Below are 19,599 nucleotides of genomic sequence, written 5' to 3' on the forward strand. Positions count from 1 at the left end.
TGATAAGAAGGTCCGGCGCGATTAAAATGACTGAAAATAAAAACCATTCGAGACATTTTGTGCGAACCGTTCACGATGAATACCAAACCCGTGAAATTATTATTATAATATATTATAATACGCTCACCACCGTATTAATATTGAGCAAAAGAAACGACTAAAACAAAAAAAAAATTCCGTCGTATTCCGACCCGCGTAATTTCGCAATAAATTTCCAGGACAGTGTAAAATAGCACACCTCCCCCCCACTCCCCCCCCCGTCAAGTGCGTTATTCGTTAATAACTGGCAAAGGACTGATCGTCTCGGTGGATTATTATCATTTATCGGTAATGAGCTCGCATAAACATTGGATGCAAACTGCGTTGATCGACGGCGGCGGCGCGGCGGCGTATAAATAATATTATAATATTGTGCTGCGTACCACGTGACCGAATATATTATTATATTATTAATTGTTCGTAATTATATAGAGATGGTCGGAGGGGTCGGTCGCGAATAAAAGACGCATACAAATAACTTTTACGCATAGGTACGGTATTATAATATTAAGGCTTGAACAAAACGGCTTTGAAGTAAAACGTTTCGATACCTACGCGTATATATCATTACACGATATTGCATTAAGTGGGCCAAATTTGTCATCAACGTTTAGAACAGCAATCTCCCCGTGCAGGCGAAACCTCGACCGGAACTGACAGCACTGAAATTAATTTTTAATAATCTGGACAGTAAAACGAGCTATACTCAGCAGTCACGTATATGTATGAGTATTATAATCTTTAATTGAAAAAAAAAACAAATAAAATACAATGTATTACATGTTAAAACTATTAGTTATATATTATTATAATGTATTTTAAAATGAATTAAATGCTAAACGATTGTTAAAATCTATATAGGTGTAATTAATTCAACAACACTGAGAGGAATTTTGGCACATTAATAAAATGTATTAAAGAAGTAGAAGATAAAATACTGTGACAGAAATTACTAAGTGATATTTGATTGTCAGTATTGTAAACAATTAATATATATTTTATTATTTTCGAATGGTGTATTAGTTTAATTTAATGGTGTGTTCAACACAATTTTAGCCTATCGACTAACTTGTGTCTAAAATTATTTAAAATATGAAAAAGTGTCATAATAAGAAATAAAAAATGAAATAAAATAAAAAAAATTACGGATTGGTCAAATTAAACATAAAATTTATAGTTGGATGTCTCAGGAGAAAACAAAATTACTTAGTAATTTTTTATCAAACTATCTAATAATGGTAGAAGTTTGTAAAATAACAACAAATTATTTATACGTCAATTGACTACAATAATGATTGAACGGCGTACTATTTTTAATATTTATAAATATGGGTAAAGAGAAATAATACGACCGAAAATAATAAAACAATAAAGTAAAAAAGTGCACAAATCGTAAGTTACAATAATATAACATTAAAAAATTATCAACAATAAATACGAATAAAATTCCCCCAAGCCCGTGTTATTAGATACATAATTAATTATTTTTTTAACACAATTGTTGTACATTAAAAGACTTTTTTAACAATAAAATGTGATTACATAAATATAATGATAAAAGAATAATTAGGCGTACAAGGTACAACACTTATGTACAAACTAGACAACACAAAATATACTAAACATTTATAGTAAATACAATTTTGATCGTTAAATATTCTTTTACAAGCTTAACCAGATCCTACTTTAAACTTAAGTTATACAAATAGACTTAAGTTGTGAGCAAGTTAAAGATTAGCTAGAAGTAAATAATACATAGTTACTACCAATTTGATTTACTATAGTACAGTTTAGTAAAATATCACTTAAAATGTTGTTAATCCCAAATTCACCTAAATATTATATCATATTACTCGTATTTAAAATATGCAAACACATTTAGATAAACGTGAAATAGGGATCGTTTGATATAAAAGTACGTTGGATTTTCTAAAAAAAGAAAAATAATGTTTAAGTACCTTACTTACTGTTACCACGGTGTTTGTGAATTATCATCCATTAATCTTAAACACTACAAAAATATCCATTTAATATACTTTTATTTCAAACGACCGATATAAATTAATGTCTTTTTTTACGAACAATAAACGTTATAACGTTTTAAAATTATATTCCCGAATGTTTAAGCCGAGAGTGACTAATAATATATTAATATATACGTACGTAATTTAATAATAATAATTTAAATAATAACGTAAACATTTAAGCAATAATAATAATTATATATAGGTACGAATAAAAGTTTTCACTAAAATTATTTTTAAACGAGAAAAAATATTTAGACACAACCTATCGTTTCTACACAAAAACACGTTTGTTCGTATTTATCATAAAGGGAATAAACGGAAACGAGGTAACTATGTTTGTTTAGGATATTCAAACGTTGAATATTATTTAATATAAAACGAAAGAAATAATATTATTTAAATTTAATGACATCTTGTGTCTATTGCACTTGTTTAGATCACAGATAGAACTTATATATTCATTTTTTTTTTTAAATTTTCTATTCAGAACATCAAATGTTTTTTTTCTATCAACTATTTCACTTTGGATTAAAACTATGTAAAACAATTAAAGCCACACATCATATCAATAGGCGTAATGGTCCCAATTTTATCCTATTTCATGGAACGATGTTCTATGGTGGACGTCCATGCGCCCTTGAGGTGCCACGTCAAATTAAAACGCGTACAGCACTCGAGTGCTCTGAAATACGAACGTTTGCCGACTCATTGTTCCTCATCACTACTACGAAAAATAATATGACAATACTCTAAGCTTACGTTAGAAAATACTGTGTATGGTATGACGACAAGGGTTAGACATCCGGAGAACGTTCCTCAGAAATGTCGTGTACTACAACTTATGTAAATTAGTTTATTCATGATAATAAGGGTCGGCCGAAACGGTAATAAAAATAGTAGTAGTAGTAGTAGTAGTAGTAGTATTAGTAATAGTAGTAGTATAATACTGAATATAGTAAAACGGAAAATGTGTGTTTCTTTTTTGTTTTGATAACGTGATCAGGGATAATGGTCAAAAAGTATATCAGTTAAAAACACTGAAAGAAATTCGATGGGTGTTGTGTAATGTCCAATTGACTATAGTGAATTCGGAATCGGTAGACAAAGACGGGATAGGATAACAGCGAAGGAGTGTAAAGGAAAACCCTGTAATAAAATTGAAAAAAAAGGATACTTATAAAGGAGATAAATAAATTATACATGCTGAATGAATTCTGGGTTGAGAAATGAGAAGCCCATGAACTCTGTTTGGTCTAGATTCATCATGAACAGTTTATCGGTGGGGGTAAGATCTGTTTTTTCACCAGTGAACTGCTTATCGAAATTGCTCACGTCCTTACGGTGTTTCTATAACATAAATATAATATTATTTTTTACGAATTATTAATGCCGTGGCGTGAGTAATACTCACGATTTTTGGTTTAAACGGCGGTTGCACTTCGCGGTTTTCAATTCTTGCCCAATCGATACGTCTGAAAAATACATGTCCACGAATGTCTTCCTCGCCTCTAGGACCTCCTCCCAATCTTTTCATCGGATTTTTAGTCAAAAACTAGAATTAAAAAAAAAAAAAAAACATTTTAAAACATTTAAAAAATATATTTTTTTCTAATATATGACAAAGGTGATATTATAATAACAATACCCCTTTGCATATTTCTTTGGCTTCTTTAGACATTCCTTTGGGGTAACTGACACTGTGATCAGTGATGGCCGCAAAAAGTTCTTCTTCGTCTTCTCCGTCAAAAGGTGGCTGTCCAACCAACATTTCGTACAGGAGAACACCATAAGCCCACCAATCAACAGACTTGCCATACGGTTGGTATAAAATTATCTAAAAATCAATGATAAGTGTTTGTTTTTCATTATACTTCAGGCGTGCAATAATATAATTTTTCGAGTATAAATGTAAACAAAATTAAACAACACTGGGACTACGTCATTAGAATATATTTTATGAGATATATCAACTGATATTCGTAGAATTAAAACATATGTAATATTATTGTGATTACCAATTCGCCTACAGTCGAATGATATCGTAGGTGTACCTACTATACTTCAACATGCAATATGGATGTGTATTATAATACGTAATATATACTTGTCAGCTTTTAATAGCGGTAGAAGTTGATCGGAGCTTAATGGTAAACCGCCAATTGTTTGTATTGATAATAGACGAGATTATGTATAGCATAGCGAGGTAAAGATATTATCGCTGTCGGGGACCGTTGATTAATAATAGTCCTAATTAACAGGTGGCATTCGAATAATATAAGAATTATGCGATTCGTTAAAATGTTTAAAACTACAATAATAATATACGGTGTACGGCGTACGCATTACTATAAACTTCGATATTTTTAATTATCTGCTTTTTATTTACCCGCTTATACTTTTATTACGATGCGTAACATATGTTATCATTCAAACTTGTACTATAATTACACTAAATTACAGTGAAGTATAATATGTACGTCAACTAAAAAAAAAAATCAACCTAACTATATTGTTCGGTATTGAACATCGTATGAACTATCGATATAAAAAACTCAGTATGATGGGTGTGAGATATACTTGCCTTAAACATGGGAATAAAATGGGATTAAATAAATAAATTAACTTGCAATTATGAGACCACACTTAATCTTAATTTGCCAAGAACAGGTGTATGTGATGGGACCACCAATACAATTGTAATTCAGTAGGTGTACGTTCACATGATATACAATATTGTGTTATAGTTATAGTTTCATGTGTTATTTATTTTAAAATGTAAAAATTGGAAATTTATAAATCGTTATTTGATTTGTGAGTTGTGGAGGAAAAGATTTGTGTGCAATATTTAAAATATTTACTACTTGTCCTAGTTAGTAGTTGCTAATACCCAACACGTCATGTTAAAATTAAAATAAATGGTATAAAATACAATAGTTAGGTAGCTTTAACAGAAATTATGAGAAATAATAGGAAAAGGAATTCTAATGGAAGTTTTAAAAAAAGTACTGCCAAGTGCCAGAAAGATTAACAATATTTTTATTATTCATTAACATTCACATTATAATTCGATTACGTGATTTGGGTGGATCGCAAGCCGATCGAAACGAAAATATTTCGGCAAATCAAACTTTGTATCACTACAAAAATTTAGCACTAAAAATATCTTAAATACATAGGTAAACAAGCGTACGGTGACAATAGAATTGAATAGAACCAATTTAATGTTTTTTTTCTTCTTAGTACATCGGTGCAATTGATTTTCATTTAGAAATTCAGAAAATATACACCGAAAAAAAATCATCTTAATAACGAGAGCTTGTTTAGAAGACAATACCTACAGTGTTTTTTTAAAGGTCTTATGGTTTACAAGCATAATTAACGATATTTTTTGTTCTTTTTCAGATTTAAAAATGTTTGTCGAAGTAGAACGAAATAATAATTAGGGTACTTTCAAGATTGTTAGTTTTGTGTGAATGAATACAGTTAATGAACTTCAACATTTTAAATACTATTGAACGTCGAGACGAAATGAAATTTATACGAAGCTGAGACTTAAAATAATATTATTTTTCCAGGTTCTGTTTAAGAAAATAATGGAACATTTATTTAATTTTGATGATGAACACAGTTCAGTGGATCGTTCATATCGCTTTGCTCCCAATGGCCGAAAGTCTGGTAAAATAGTCTATTGGGTATTGCGTTTTATATAGACCACTATTATAGCAGATAATATAAAGGAGTTTTGTTTCATATTCAGTTAACAACGAATAATTGGATGTTTGGAGTAATTAATCCGTAATGATGGTACCGACGTATAAAGCTCATATTACTTAGAGAAAAACTCCGACTAAAAAATTGTTTTTTTTTTATAAAAGAATAGATAAACAATTACTGAAAAACATCATGCAAATTACATATTATCAAATTATTTGCATTAATCTGTAATAATATTATGAAGGTTTGAAAATTAATTTTTGACGCAGAGGTGCCACTATATTTAACGTAGGTACAATTTTGATATTTTTTATGCAACTTTCTAAAAAAATATACGAAAATAATGCATTTTACTACGAACGTAATTAAATTTCTAAGAAAATAATATCATTTCACGTACTTATTTTAGAGTTTACACTGTATAATAGTTGGATAAATTAAGGGATACATATTTTTATCATTAATAACTGCCTTTTGAATATAATACACTAAACATAATGTACGAGCAAGCATTGCAGTAATGTTATACGCCGTAAATTATACGAAAGTCCCCAGAGACTAATGTTAATGTAAGCCTGACGTTGTATTGGAAATACTTCAGCAGTAACGAACTTGGCTACGCGTTACACGTGAGTTGGATAAAGCATAAAGACAATAAAATCTACTTTCGCGGTATATATAAAAGAGCATATACATAAAGCCTCGACGCTGTACAGTTGCAATAAGAAAATCTGATACCAAAATAATAAGGTAATCAAGCGCATTATCGTCCATGAACATAAATATTTTACCTCTGGGGCTATATAATCCGGTGTTCCGCAAAATGTCTTTGTAGTCTTATCGCCCATAATGCCTTCTTTGCACATGCCGAAATCAGCGATTTTTATGTGACCGTCCTGATCCAATAGTACGTTGTCCAATTTTAAGTCTCTGTATATGATGCCATTGAGATGCAAATAAAAAAGTCCGATCGCTATTTCTGCGGAGTAAAATCTGGAAAAATAAATAAATATTTATGAGCCGATGTAATACCTACGAATAAACTACACCGGAAAATGTACGTACACGGCGACAGGCTCTTTAAATTTTCCACATTGTTGGATTTGAAACATTAAATCTCCACCATTTATATACTCCATCACGAAATATAGACGATCCTAGGAAAAAATATTTTTTTATTCACATAATATAGCGCATCCATCCGTCGTTGGTAAAAATAATAAACGCGTAAATTTAATTATTTAAAAAAAAAAAAATTATAACCATTCTGCAGATACAAATCGATAGCTATTATTGTTAATACAAAATGACTCGTGTAAAATAAGAGAATGATTGTTTTTAAACAGTAATGTTTTATTTATTGTTGAATACATTTCTATTGTGTATTGTCATCATAATAGTATCATTGATTATACATACCTAAAATATTACATAATAATACAATTGAATATTAATTAATTGCTATGGTATAACGGAAATGTAACAATTAAGGAATTAAACGTCGTGCATTGAAAAGAAATACTATATCCACGTAATAAAAAGTTATAATTAAAAAGTTTAATTCCAATGCTCCGATGTCAAAACTAATGTGCGTTTAGAGTAATTCTAAAACCAATATGATTAACGTTGTCTTAAATTTGAATGCCTTTACGGTAATAAACATTACCCTAGCTCAACCAAGTGTGGATACTAATGTATTATACTATTGTCTAATATCATATTAATTAGTAAGTATAGGTATTTTAAATAAAAGCACACCGCGTAAAATAAAAAATACAAATATAATAATATAATATGTTTAAGAACCAAGATGTATGATAAAAAAAATAAGAATATAATTGATAGAACGAGGTGTATTTTGGTCTTATTTGTTTCTGAGATAAAATTTAATTTGAAAAAATAAACAGCAAAATATTGAGAGCCAAAAATATATTTGCTACACTAAAAAGTATCGTTTTAAATTATATTGATAACCATACACCTAATATGCAGAAAATGTTAATAAATACGTAATGTATTTTTCAACAAAAGCAAATCTTCAAAAACGAATAAAACCAATATTAAATTAAAGAATATTCAATAAAATGAAGCCTGTAGAAAAATAAATAAAATTACTACATTCATATAATATTATAATATTATTAAAATAAACCGTTAAAACTAGAGAAACAAATAAATGTAAACGGTTTAAATAGTTTGCTTAATTTATTCTGAAAAAAACTTTAAATAAACCTCGGGTTAAAGTACCTATATATTTTATGTATTTATATATTTTTAATTATTAACATCATGCCGATTGTTGTTTTATTGGGCGGCATCAAACAGTGCATACAATATTTATGTATACAGTCAAAATCTGACATTTTCAGTGATATTATTTTCACGGAAATGAAATAAATTGCTTGGGTCACAATGATGAGTTTTTCCGGATATGCCTTAAAGAGCAATAGTGTTTCATATAGTAGTATTTTTTCAAGACGTACAAAATATATTTTTGATCTCGAAAAAATATAAAAATGAACCTTTCTCAGGTCTTAGAATTATTCATAGTGGAAGTGTAGTTTTATTTAATGCTTTGTACTCATAGTTTGTGTTGAAATTTTATACATTATTAAAAAAATGTAAGAAAAACATTTTATGACAGCAAAAAGTATGAAACACGTGATTTATCATGAACATTCATAAATTCCATTAAATTGTATATAATTGTAATAAAAATGATGCTTATACTGTTTATTTAGTTTTCATTCGTAATAATTTAATTTATTTTCTAAACAGGATCCCTTTCTACAAAACGCATACCAATTTTTGGCATTTTCATAATGAGAAAAAACGTCCATCAGAATGTAGGTATGTAATAACTCTATTTGTAGTTTCTCTTTGAAAACAAACAAATTACGTACACAAAGTAAAAAATGAACATAATATTATATAGATGCAAATGTATAATCAAAATCTGTTCGCGTAAATATATTGTTTCCGTATATTTAATAAACAGAAGCACGAATCTCATATAATTGAAAACATAACAAGACTTAAGAACATAAGAGCAATATATGTATAGTGTTGACTGTTGGTGTGTCCATCATAAAACATTTTTAAAGTGGCATTAATTTATGAAATTACCTGATTGCATGTTATGATTATATATTGCAATACAATTTTTACCAATTATAACATTTAAAGGACGTATTTGTTGTATCCGTATCACATAATATGTATGACACAGCAATCTTTAACACTAAATTTATGTTTGCTATAATTGATTCCGTTTTGTTATTTTTAATATTATAGAGTACCGAAATCGACACCTACTTAAATCGACCAAATCACAAACCACAATAAATGCTCAATATTGAATAAAAAAAAAAGAACATAATATGTAATCACTCGTCAGTTCTATGATATTGATATGGCAAAGTCGTGGAATAAAACTATTTTTAAAACGTTATATTTTTTTATCATTTCGACTTAAAAGAAAAAAATACAAATACAAATGACGGGAAAACGCAGATAATATTCTTAAATTTTTTTCAATTATGTAAGAGTGTAAGACTAGCTGCTGAAGTCTCGATAAATGATGATAAATATGTTATTATCTTTTAAGTTTGGTAATAGGTCAATTTACCGTTATATTAAAACGATATCAATCATGTCGAACATACATTTTTCATGTTAGGTAATGCGTATTTAAGATGGAGATAAAAAAAATGAGTATCACGTCCTTTCAGGGAGACAGACAAAATGTTTTCATATAAAAAAAAAAAACCGGAAACGATAATTACTTATTTAAGATAAGTACGATAACATTTATCTTTTAAGATTGTAATCATTCATTAATATTTTCATATTTTAACTTAAAAACAAATAAATATATTTTATAACAAACGCATAAATATTATACGTATAATACAATAAATGTGTAATGACTATCATATTGTGTATTTTTTTATTTTATGAAAAATGTACGTGTTTTTCATACTAAATAAAAATATCCACTTTTAATGTAAACGACTAACATAATAATATACCAAAAAACAATATTTTTGACAAACTTTTCAAATTTGAACTACAAAAAATCGAAATTAAAGTTTTAATATAGGTTTGAATTGATGACATAAAATCAACTTCTAATTAACTACCCTATTTATTTAATCATTGCAATAATTTGAATTATTTAAAATATCTATTTATGATGATAATATTATTATTATAGGTACATTTATATAGCTATCTGTGAATGCTTACCATAGTTTGAAAACAAGAATGTAGTTGTACGAGAAACGGTGGTTTACTAGACAACGCTAATACACGTTTTTCCACCATGGTGCATTCAACATCGTCGTCTTGAATAATTATATCTTTTTTCAAAATTTTTATCGCATACAATTCATCGGTTCCCTTACGCTCAGCTAACATTACCTAAAAGTTAAAACAAAACAATTAACGAACGATAAAAATAAACAATAACAGTTGAGTTGCTATCTTTACTTTTCCAAAACTGCCTTTTCCGAGTACTTGTAAGAAGTTGAAATCTGATGCCCTGATCACATCTTTTTTCCCCATATTATGAGGTACATCTTTGTCGGGCACCATTGGTTTTCTGTTGGTTAATGATGTCTTCTAAATTTGTAAATATAATGTATTATATAAAAAAATAAAAATAAAAATATTTTAAAACTTTACTAGCAAAATTTATACTTTTAAAGCTCTTACTGAAAAGATAACACCAACATGCAACTACATTACTTAAGATAAGCCAGAAAAAAAAACACAAAAGTCATTTATAAGCTCCATTTTTTTTTAAATATTTATTTTAATATATTTTACAATACAATAACATTTAGAAGTATTGGACATTCAATTCAAATTCTGAATAAATGTAATCCGAACATTTTCATTAAAGAAATATAACTATTCCAAATTGATTTAAAAACAAGTACCTACTACAGACTTATTAAGATAATTGGGGCATGTATATTATATTATTATTTTGATAGTACCTATGTAATATAATATTCAACTTAAAAAAATAATACCAATTAACGCAATTAAATTGAAGTATAAGCTAAGCAATTGGTTGATACATTTATTAATTGAGGATATATTATATTGTCGACATTAAAATCTTAAGTCTTACAGTCCGTAAGTACAGCATTCGAAGTATATGTTACACAATACATTTTATAATTAAAAATAATGTTGACGAAATATTGCTAAGTATTTTACATTGTCATTAAACTGAGCTTGTATTCAACCACCTATTAAAGAATAAACGAAGTGAGTATAATCTATTCAATCCAAACAAGAGATATACATATATTGAATTCACACTTTTGACGTGTTAAATACATTTAAAAAACTTCGGAACGTGTTTTCCTAATTTAATTATAAATGTATAAAGAAATTATTGTGAGCACCTATTACAGTTTATTATAGAGTTAATATTTGTTATTATATGTATTTCCTTGTCATTCAAAACCTCTTTAAACGCATAATGGTATTGAATGAGTACTGAATCAATATAATTTCTGATAAAATAAATTCATAACATTCATAACAGTTGTCTGGTGTTTTAAAAAAAAAATATTGAATCTACTATAATAATATCATAATCGATAATAAATATATTTTGTAATACAATTCGCATACAATACGAAGAACATTTTTCCTTAAAACAGTAATTTTACCAATCAAATTATTTCTTTTTATAAAAATATTACAATAGCTATAGTACCTTAGACATTCAAAATAACTATATAGCTAATACGGAAAATATATTAAAATATGGTTTTAAAATTTGGTGAAAGTTATTTGATAATTTATGAATAATATGTTTTTCCGTTTTATTGTTATCATCAATTAATCCAAATTGTCTTACCAACATAAAACAGTTGGATAAATAAATTTATTCACAAAAAAATATTCATTTGTTTGTATTATATAAAATTAAAATAAAAACAAATAATACAAATATATATTTGAACTTGTGTCTTTCATGTCCTTATAACTATGTTTACCCAAATATTCACGTTTTAAACAACGTTTCGATTAAAAATGTTTGTGAAACTAAAACCACATTTAAAATTTAATGAAAAAAAAAACACAAGGAGTTTTGATTGACGGTAAAGTGAGTTGATGAATAATTTATTATACAGTTTTCTTCGTAGTCTACTTCTTTCATTTCAATGAAGGTTTAAAACTATTACCAAAAACAAATTTAACGTATTGTTAGTTGGCCTTCTTTTGTTTTCTCCGGTTAGTAAATAATAATAATAATAAAATAACCAACATAAATGTCTGTATAAGGACAAGAAATTAACAAAATAATATTATCATCTAGCTAAATTTTTAGTTTTTAATTATAAATAATGGAACATGTTTATTATTTATGAATCATAATTTAAATAACAAATATTATAAAGCGCAGTAACTAAAGGCAATATTTAAATATTCAAGGTATGCTAATTTATTTTACACAAACAAAACACATATATGTACTTTTCAACGATTAAAAAACTAAAGTTAAATAACCAATGTAAAATGCTTACAAAAAACTGACTTAGTTTATAAGTAAATTTTTCAGCGTGTTTGTATAATTTTTCAGAAAATGAATAGTAATGCATTGAAAGATTAATGCCATAGTTTTTATTTAATTTTTTATTTTGGTAATGTATAGAAGTACCTTTTGTATATTTTATATTTTAAGAAGTATATAGAACACTAACAACTGCATATGTTAAAGTTATAATAGTAACTGTTTTGAAAATGAGATTAATATGATTGAAAATGTTGAAAAGTAAATTATTAATTTACCGGCATTTGATTTATACGAGTACATCCCATTAAATTTAACATCATACATTTAGAATGAGTGATTGTTGTTACTTTTTACTAAAAAATGTTTACCAGACATAAATACATGTACTCTTTTTTTATTCATCGTTTTTTTCGATTGTTCGTTATGCGAAAACAATAGATACTAATAAAACACAAAATATATTACAAAAACCAGTAACTGTATTGATACTACTGCTATTGAATACTATAAAAATAACAAAGCATGTTCCGTAGAGTTCTGCTATAAATAATTTTATCTCTTGTGATATTATGTTGTAAAACGTTTTACAATTAATAAGGAAATGATTTTCCAAAATACATTAAAATGTTGAATAACATTAAGAGTTATTAATTTAAATTCGAGTAAGATAAACCTACCATTTAGAAAGTTGTATTTTAATTACTTTTCAAAACTGTAATATAAGACGCAATACTAAAAAAACATTAGGTCATAACACTCATAAGGTTCTTATGGAATTAGTATTAATTATTTAGTCAATTATTAATCAAATTTTTTATTTATTTAGATTTCAACCAGAATCATTATTGAATTTAGAAATAGTTGTCATTTTATTCCTAATAGAAACTTAACATAAGAAATACTTATTTAAAGCTATATTCTAACATAAAACTTGAAGTAAAGCATTACGTTCTACACTATGTTATCTGCAGTGAACGGATAAAGTTTGATTAAGTGAATGTTTAATGAGGATTTTAATTAAAATACATTTTACGTCATATAAATATTCTCTAAAATATATACATGCTATACGATCATATACAAATAAAACTACATAGTATTTTATTGAATTTGAAACGAACCAAATTTCGACTTTGCGTTTTTGAGCCCTGTGTTAAGAGAGATATAAATATAAATTAATGAATGTGCAATGCTTACATAAACGTGAATAACATTAGTTGTTTGACAAACACATAAAATTAAATTGTAAAAAAAAGATATTTTTTTGGTAGCAGAAAAAAAAAGAAGGAAGATAGGAGAATAAAATAGAAGTACAAAAGTTTCATCATGCTGCTCGAAGTCGAAAGTTTTTTGTACCAAATTCAGTATAGCATTGTTACCAAGAAGAACCAATTGTATATACCATAATCATATTTTGCATGAATGTTCTCAAAATTGAACCACAAACGTTCAAAATATATAGATACACAACACGCAAACGTACACGCGCAGATAGAATTAAATGATAAATGAAAGGAAAATAAAAATAGGTACTTCGTGTTGCTTAAAATTATTTTCCTTACCCGCATTTGATATTTTAGTGCAGCCAAGTCGGCACCTTCTTCAGGCACGGGCACATTATAGAATTCCCCTTCTTCTTGAGTCAATAGCTTGAACCAACCTTCTACCGGCATTTTGATTAGTTCCGATATTCCAAACGACAAAGATCCCATGAAATCGTTTCTGGACGTCCTGTCCCAATCCCACACCTCAATCAATAGTCTGCGATCTTTATCTTCAGGTTTCAGCTCACTGCACAAATCAATATCATAGTTTTATCAATCTTGTGACGTTTTCCCCAGGACAATAGAAAGTAAGTTTTGCGATTGAATTTCAAGATCCATAAGTTTCACATGTCAACTTTAATGTCAAGTAAAGATAGTTAGAGTTTATAAATTGAGTCGCTCCGCAATCTTTTAAGACTTCCTTAAACACTCATATCTCCTCAATTCTATATTGTCTCCCAAGTTATTAACGTTTATTTCTCAACTTTATAAAAAAAAACAATTTTAAAGTTAAACGTTTGATGAAATAAAAAGTTCTAAAACGAAAACATCAATAAACGACTCATCGCTACATTATAAATTACATTAAAACTATTCCTGTGAAAGTACATTTCATTAAAACGTTATACTGAAAAAAAAATTTCATGTAAAGAAAAAAACGAATGAAGTATTTTCTAAAAAAAATTTCAAAATGAACTTCGCAATTGAGTAAGTCACTGTAATGACTAATGAATATCAATAATAATAATAATAATAAAATTAAAATTAGAAATTAATTTTTTTTTAAAGGTAGATTAAACAATTTTTTCCAAAACATCACATCCCTAGGTATGTTATACAATATTTATTACTTAATATAAGTCAATACCGACGACCGTATAATTGTATAAAAAAGGTTCGTAGTATTTGTTGTTAAATAGCTTAAACATTTTGATAATTGTATTGCGAGATATAATATACGCATTGTCAAAAAATGTCGAATCCCTAAAATGTATTTATTTTTTTTTTTCGTCATTTAGAAAAAACAAATTATATATTTATTTTCAAAATTGTTTAATTGGTGTATACGAACCAATACGAGGAACATTGTATTAAATCTTTATAATTTTGACAAAAAACTTCAAAGCTTTATACAAAAAATTGTTATAACGTATTTTCAATATTTTGAAAATTATATCAATCTAGAAAATGCTTATATAAATATTTGATGAAAATGTCATGTATCTAAGGTAGTTCATTTTTGAATAACAACAAAAAAACAAAATCGATTGGAAACAGTATTGTGTAGATATTCCTGTTTTCCGTATTTTTTTTTTTTAGTTTTTCCCGATTATTTTGAAAGATACTGGGAACATTTCAAATTTGATCTCCTGAAGTAGGTACTAACTAGATCCAATTTGCTACTAGAACCACCTTCAAAGTTTAAAACTGAAGCTTTTTTACTGATTCTAAAGATGACGTCAGATAAAAAAAAAACACAAACAACATTGTAAAATCAATACATTTATCGCTTCTTTTAGAATCTATAAGCTGTTTTCCGGGGTCTTAAGTTTGCATTTTACGCAAAGCTATACTAATTTTTAACATTATGCAAGAAATAAAATAAAGATTATTTATCTAAAAAACTAATTTTAAATTTATAACTACCTAAATTAACTTAATACAATAAAAATAAATATTTAATCACGAACAAACTTGATTTAGCCTATAAAATAGTTGAAACATAGTTTGTAATATACTTCTATTACTTTTATGACTAAAAAATTTAATTATTTGATACAATTGAAATCAACGGTAATTCGTTTTTGTTGTTTTTTAATTATATTTCCAAGTAATTCTCTATTCTTTATATATACTTATACACACACAAACACATATGTTATATCATAATTATATTATATATAAATAAGAACAACTGCAGATAAATGAATAATATTTGTAAAAATTACTAGTACAATATTCATACGGAAAATCTGATTTTATTACTCAAGTATAACTATACCAGTGTATTAACTTTAAATTTGTGTATTCCGAACTTCAATCGCGCTTGGATTTATATTGAAATTCAATAAGCCACAAAATGATTTGGCGGTTTGAATTTTTGTTTATTAAACCCGTTAACATAAACTCATAAATTTAGAGGGGTATTCGTATTTTGTTTTTACTCTCAGAGCATTCATTAGCAAAATCAAAAAATGAGTTCTCTTGCAGATTTGTGTATACGTGAAGTAAGTAAAAAAAAATAATAATAATAATAATCCGAGTATTTACGACCGACCAAGTGTTAAGGACACCATCAATACGTCGGAACGGATGAACGCGTAACATATACTGCAGCAATACCCGGTACCTACAACATATTATTATATTTTAATACGCTCCGAACATCGACGACAATGGAAAGAACCACCGCAGTGTCATCGTCGGTCGTTCGGATTAAGTGGATTAGATATTTCAAGTTCCTGGAAATGGGTACTTTGATTTTGTGTTAACAATGAATTGACGGATGTACCGCTTACGACACATTTGTTACAGCGATAAGGAGCGCCTCGACGTCTGCGTAGAAGGTGGGTAAGTACGTGGTGCAGCGCTGTAATTTGTATAGGACGGTTGCACGCAAATTGCCTGGACGTTTCAAGTTATAGGGCAACCAGAGAGATAACGTGATTCTACTACCGTATGATCGTCGTCACGGTTACCCATGTCCTGAATTAGTACAATAACAACGTACAGGTACCTACGAGTGGCGTCCGGTTTGATTGACACGTGAACACAATTAAGGCATTTCAAAGGTTTCAAAGGTTTGTCAAACCCGCAGCAAGTAGGTACAACGTTGCAAAGATATAATATATTATTTTGACGTAAAAAAAAAAAAAAATAGTAAATAATAATCATAATTATATAATATTCTCAATTCGCACAGTGCACGTGTGACGGCTGCAAGACAGTGGGAGTGGTCTTTTGAAGAGTTCACACGCCAATGGTTGGACACTCGTTTAGGTTACACGGCAAAATTGGTGGGAGTTCTGAAGGTGCGTATATCAGACAAAAAAATAACACTGCAGTATTTCGTATATATACAATTGTATAGAGGCGACACCGCGAACAGCGTATTTTAAATTGGAATTTTTAGTAAAACATACAAATTGATTTGAGTTTGTTGGCAATATTATGATTGCCTATACCTCGCGACTACACTGGAATTGAAAAAAAATCAGTCGCCACCGCCACCGGTAATTTATTTAACAACTATTTTTTCTTGTAACAGCATTGTTATAAAATTTGAAAGAAAAAGATAAAAAAAAAGGAGAGCGATCTTCGGCCTTCGCTAATAAGGAAGTCTATTTACAAAGAAAACTTGGGTGATTTGTTTTATTCGTCGTTTTTGAGGAGGTAAATAAAAATTGGATAGAACCACAAATTTACAAATTTAGTGAAGAGTATAAGACACCGTGTTAAGTGGAGTTTGGTGGTGAAAATGCTATATGATGCCTTAATTATAATTTATAATTAATAACTATCGATATTTGAATAATTATACATTTTTTTTTATTTTCATCTGATATAGTTAGGAACATTTAAATTTATATTGGCATATACAACATTTTTAAATAATATAGTATGTCGTTAAAGACTTGTCAAAAAGATCAATAAGGTAAGTCTGAAAAAATTCAAATATATATATATATATAATATAGGTACATATATAATGATATAAGCATATATTATAACTTCGTGGTTTTTTTTTATAATTTTAAGGATAAAAAAAAGTTGATTCAAACGGCATATTCAATTTAAGACAGTTTGAGATTCCGTACAGAACAAAGGATAATTGCCTTTAACAACGGTACGTACTTGTTTCTAGAAATACATCTCTTTGTTTCAATTAATGAGATGCCTAGTAATATGGTGAACATTATATTATGACCCACGGAATAAAAACTGTAAAAATAATATAAAATCACAAAATTCTAAGAAACCCGTTTTAATGAAAATGTAAGTTAAAAACATTTAAAAAAAATTAACATTCAATTAAATTATTTTATTGACTATTTTAATTTAAAATATACTAAATAAAATAATTTGATAAATAACTAATTAGCAATTATTTTTAAAAACAAATTGAATAATTTCTATGAAAAAACCCGAAAATAATTATCATTTATCAAAGTTGTTAAAAATGAATTGTTAACACATAATTTATTTTTTATAACACTTCTTCATGTATTAACTTTGTTTCATGCCTTATGAAACATTTGTTTTAACCTCGGGGTAATTAACTAATTAAACTTATGAAAATAAATTAATTAAATAAACATTATAATAAGTTACTGTTTATAAATAAGATACCTAGATATAAATGTGTAACCATTTTTTTCCAAAAAGTTTGTAACCCTAAAAATAAGATCAGCAAGTGTTAAATATACTGGTTTAGGACAGAAATTTAAAGCAAAAGATATAATAATATCTAGATAAAACTACTATTCGGTACAAATAATTGTATTTTATGATTTTTTTTTTTTTTTGATTCGGTTTTTTTTCCAAAAAATAAAAATTTTGTTTTTACATTCCTTAGAAATTTTAGATAGCCAATTTTATGAAGTTAATATAATATGTACATTTTACAATGCACATTGTAAATATATTTAAAAGTTAAATTACTGATTTTCATTAAATATACAAAGTATAATTATGTAAATTTTTAAGTTTAAGCAGGAGGTTGATTTATAGTAGGCGGCTATGTACGAGAACAAAGTCGATAAGCCTAGCTCTGTATATCATTATTTATTATATTGATATAAGCACCACATTTTAAATAATTTTCGAGAAATACTACTCTAAATATTTAAAGCTGGTTTGGGTAATATATAATAATTAATATTGCGATTATCGAAACAATTATAAGATTATCATATCGTAATTATTACATAGAAAAAATAACTTATGTCAATTATATACCTAATGTTGAATAATTATTATCTAGTAAAATGTTGATAAATGTATCGATGGGATATGCATATATATTTGTACCTACATAAAATACAAATAAAATCAGGTAAATTTTGTATAATTTTTGGTTAATTTAAATATTATACAATTTAATATAAATCATATTTTTTTAAAGTTATAATTATAAAGGTCAAATTTTTAATGAAAACATATTTGTATCTTTTTAATCAATTAATATTCATATTAATATATAAAGGGCGTCTCAAATAGAAAATTCAATGTAGTTAATTTAATTACAAAATTATTATTCCTGTAAATAATTAATATAATAATTTACGACATTAATTACTTTAAAAAAAAACATCAGCTTTTCAGACATATTTAGCTTATATTTTCTTAATATTTCAACCATCTATCCCACCTTTACATAATCAAAAACTTTAAAATATTTACATATACGCGCGGAAATTAATTTTCATTACAAAGTTTGTACACTTCAACTGTATAAACTGTATACCTATATAGTCCTTTATTGTTTGTTATTTTGATAGGATTATAATAATATACTCGTATATTCACAAATCGAAATCCCCAGAGACTAGTCTCAACACGTATACTCTATACCTATACTATTGTATTTTAACCCATGATATCAAATCTATTTGTTTCCGCAAGTTTCATTCATTTCATTGAACAAACAATATAAACGCTAATAGAATTCCACGAGAACAAATGAAATGAAAATATTTAGTTTGCCTCAGCTTTTTTTGGGGTGGTTGGTGGA

General features: G+C 27.2%; 1 protein-coding gene across 4 annotated transcripts in view; it reads right to left on the reverse strand.

The window, feature by feature from the left end:
• Positions 1-759: 759 nt before the first annotated feature.
• The window catches only part of LOC132952922 (protein kinase C, brain isozyme), an 88,064-nt gene continuing 69,224 nt past the window's right edge, over positions 760-19,599 (reverse strand). For 2 of the 4 annotated variants that reach the window (XM_061025436.1, XM_061025437.1), the window contains exons 7-15: positions 13,884-14,112; positions 13,443-13,469; positions 10,272-10,403; positions 10,029-10,202; positions 6,846-6,937; positions 6,572-6,773; positions 3,712-3,900; positions 3,478-3,618; positions 760-3,413 (exon numbers count right to left, since the gene is read on the reverse strand). In XM_061025436.1, the coding sequence (XP_060881419.1) occupies positions 3,261-3,413; positions 3,478-3,618; positions 3,712-3,900; positions 6,572-6,773; positions 6,846-6,937; positions 10,029-10,202; positions 10,272-10,403; positions 13,443-13,469; positions 13,884-14,112 (1,339 nt within the window). In that variant the 3' untranslated portion in view covers positions 760-3,260. The remainder of the gene's footprint in view (positions 3,414-3,477; positions 3,619-3,711; positions 3,901-6,571; positions 6,774-6,845; positions 6,938-10,028; positions 10,203-10,271; positions 10,404-13,442; positions 13,470-13,883; positions 14,113-19,599) is intronic. The other 2 variants (XM_061025439.1, XM_061025438.1) reach the window with 1 other exon arrangement.

Source organism: Metopolophium dirhodum, chromosome 9, assembly GCF_019925205.1.
Source record: "Metopolophium dirhodum isolate CAU chromosome 9, ASM1992520v1, whole genome shotgun sequence".
In the NCBI taxonomy this organism is placed as follows: domain Eukaryota; kingdom Metazoa; phylum Arthropoda; class Insecta; order Hemiptera; family Aphididae; genus Metopolophium; species Metopolophium dirhodum.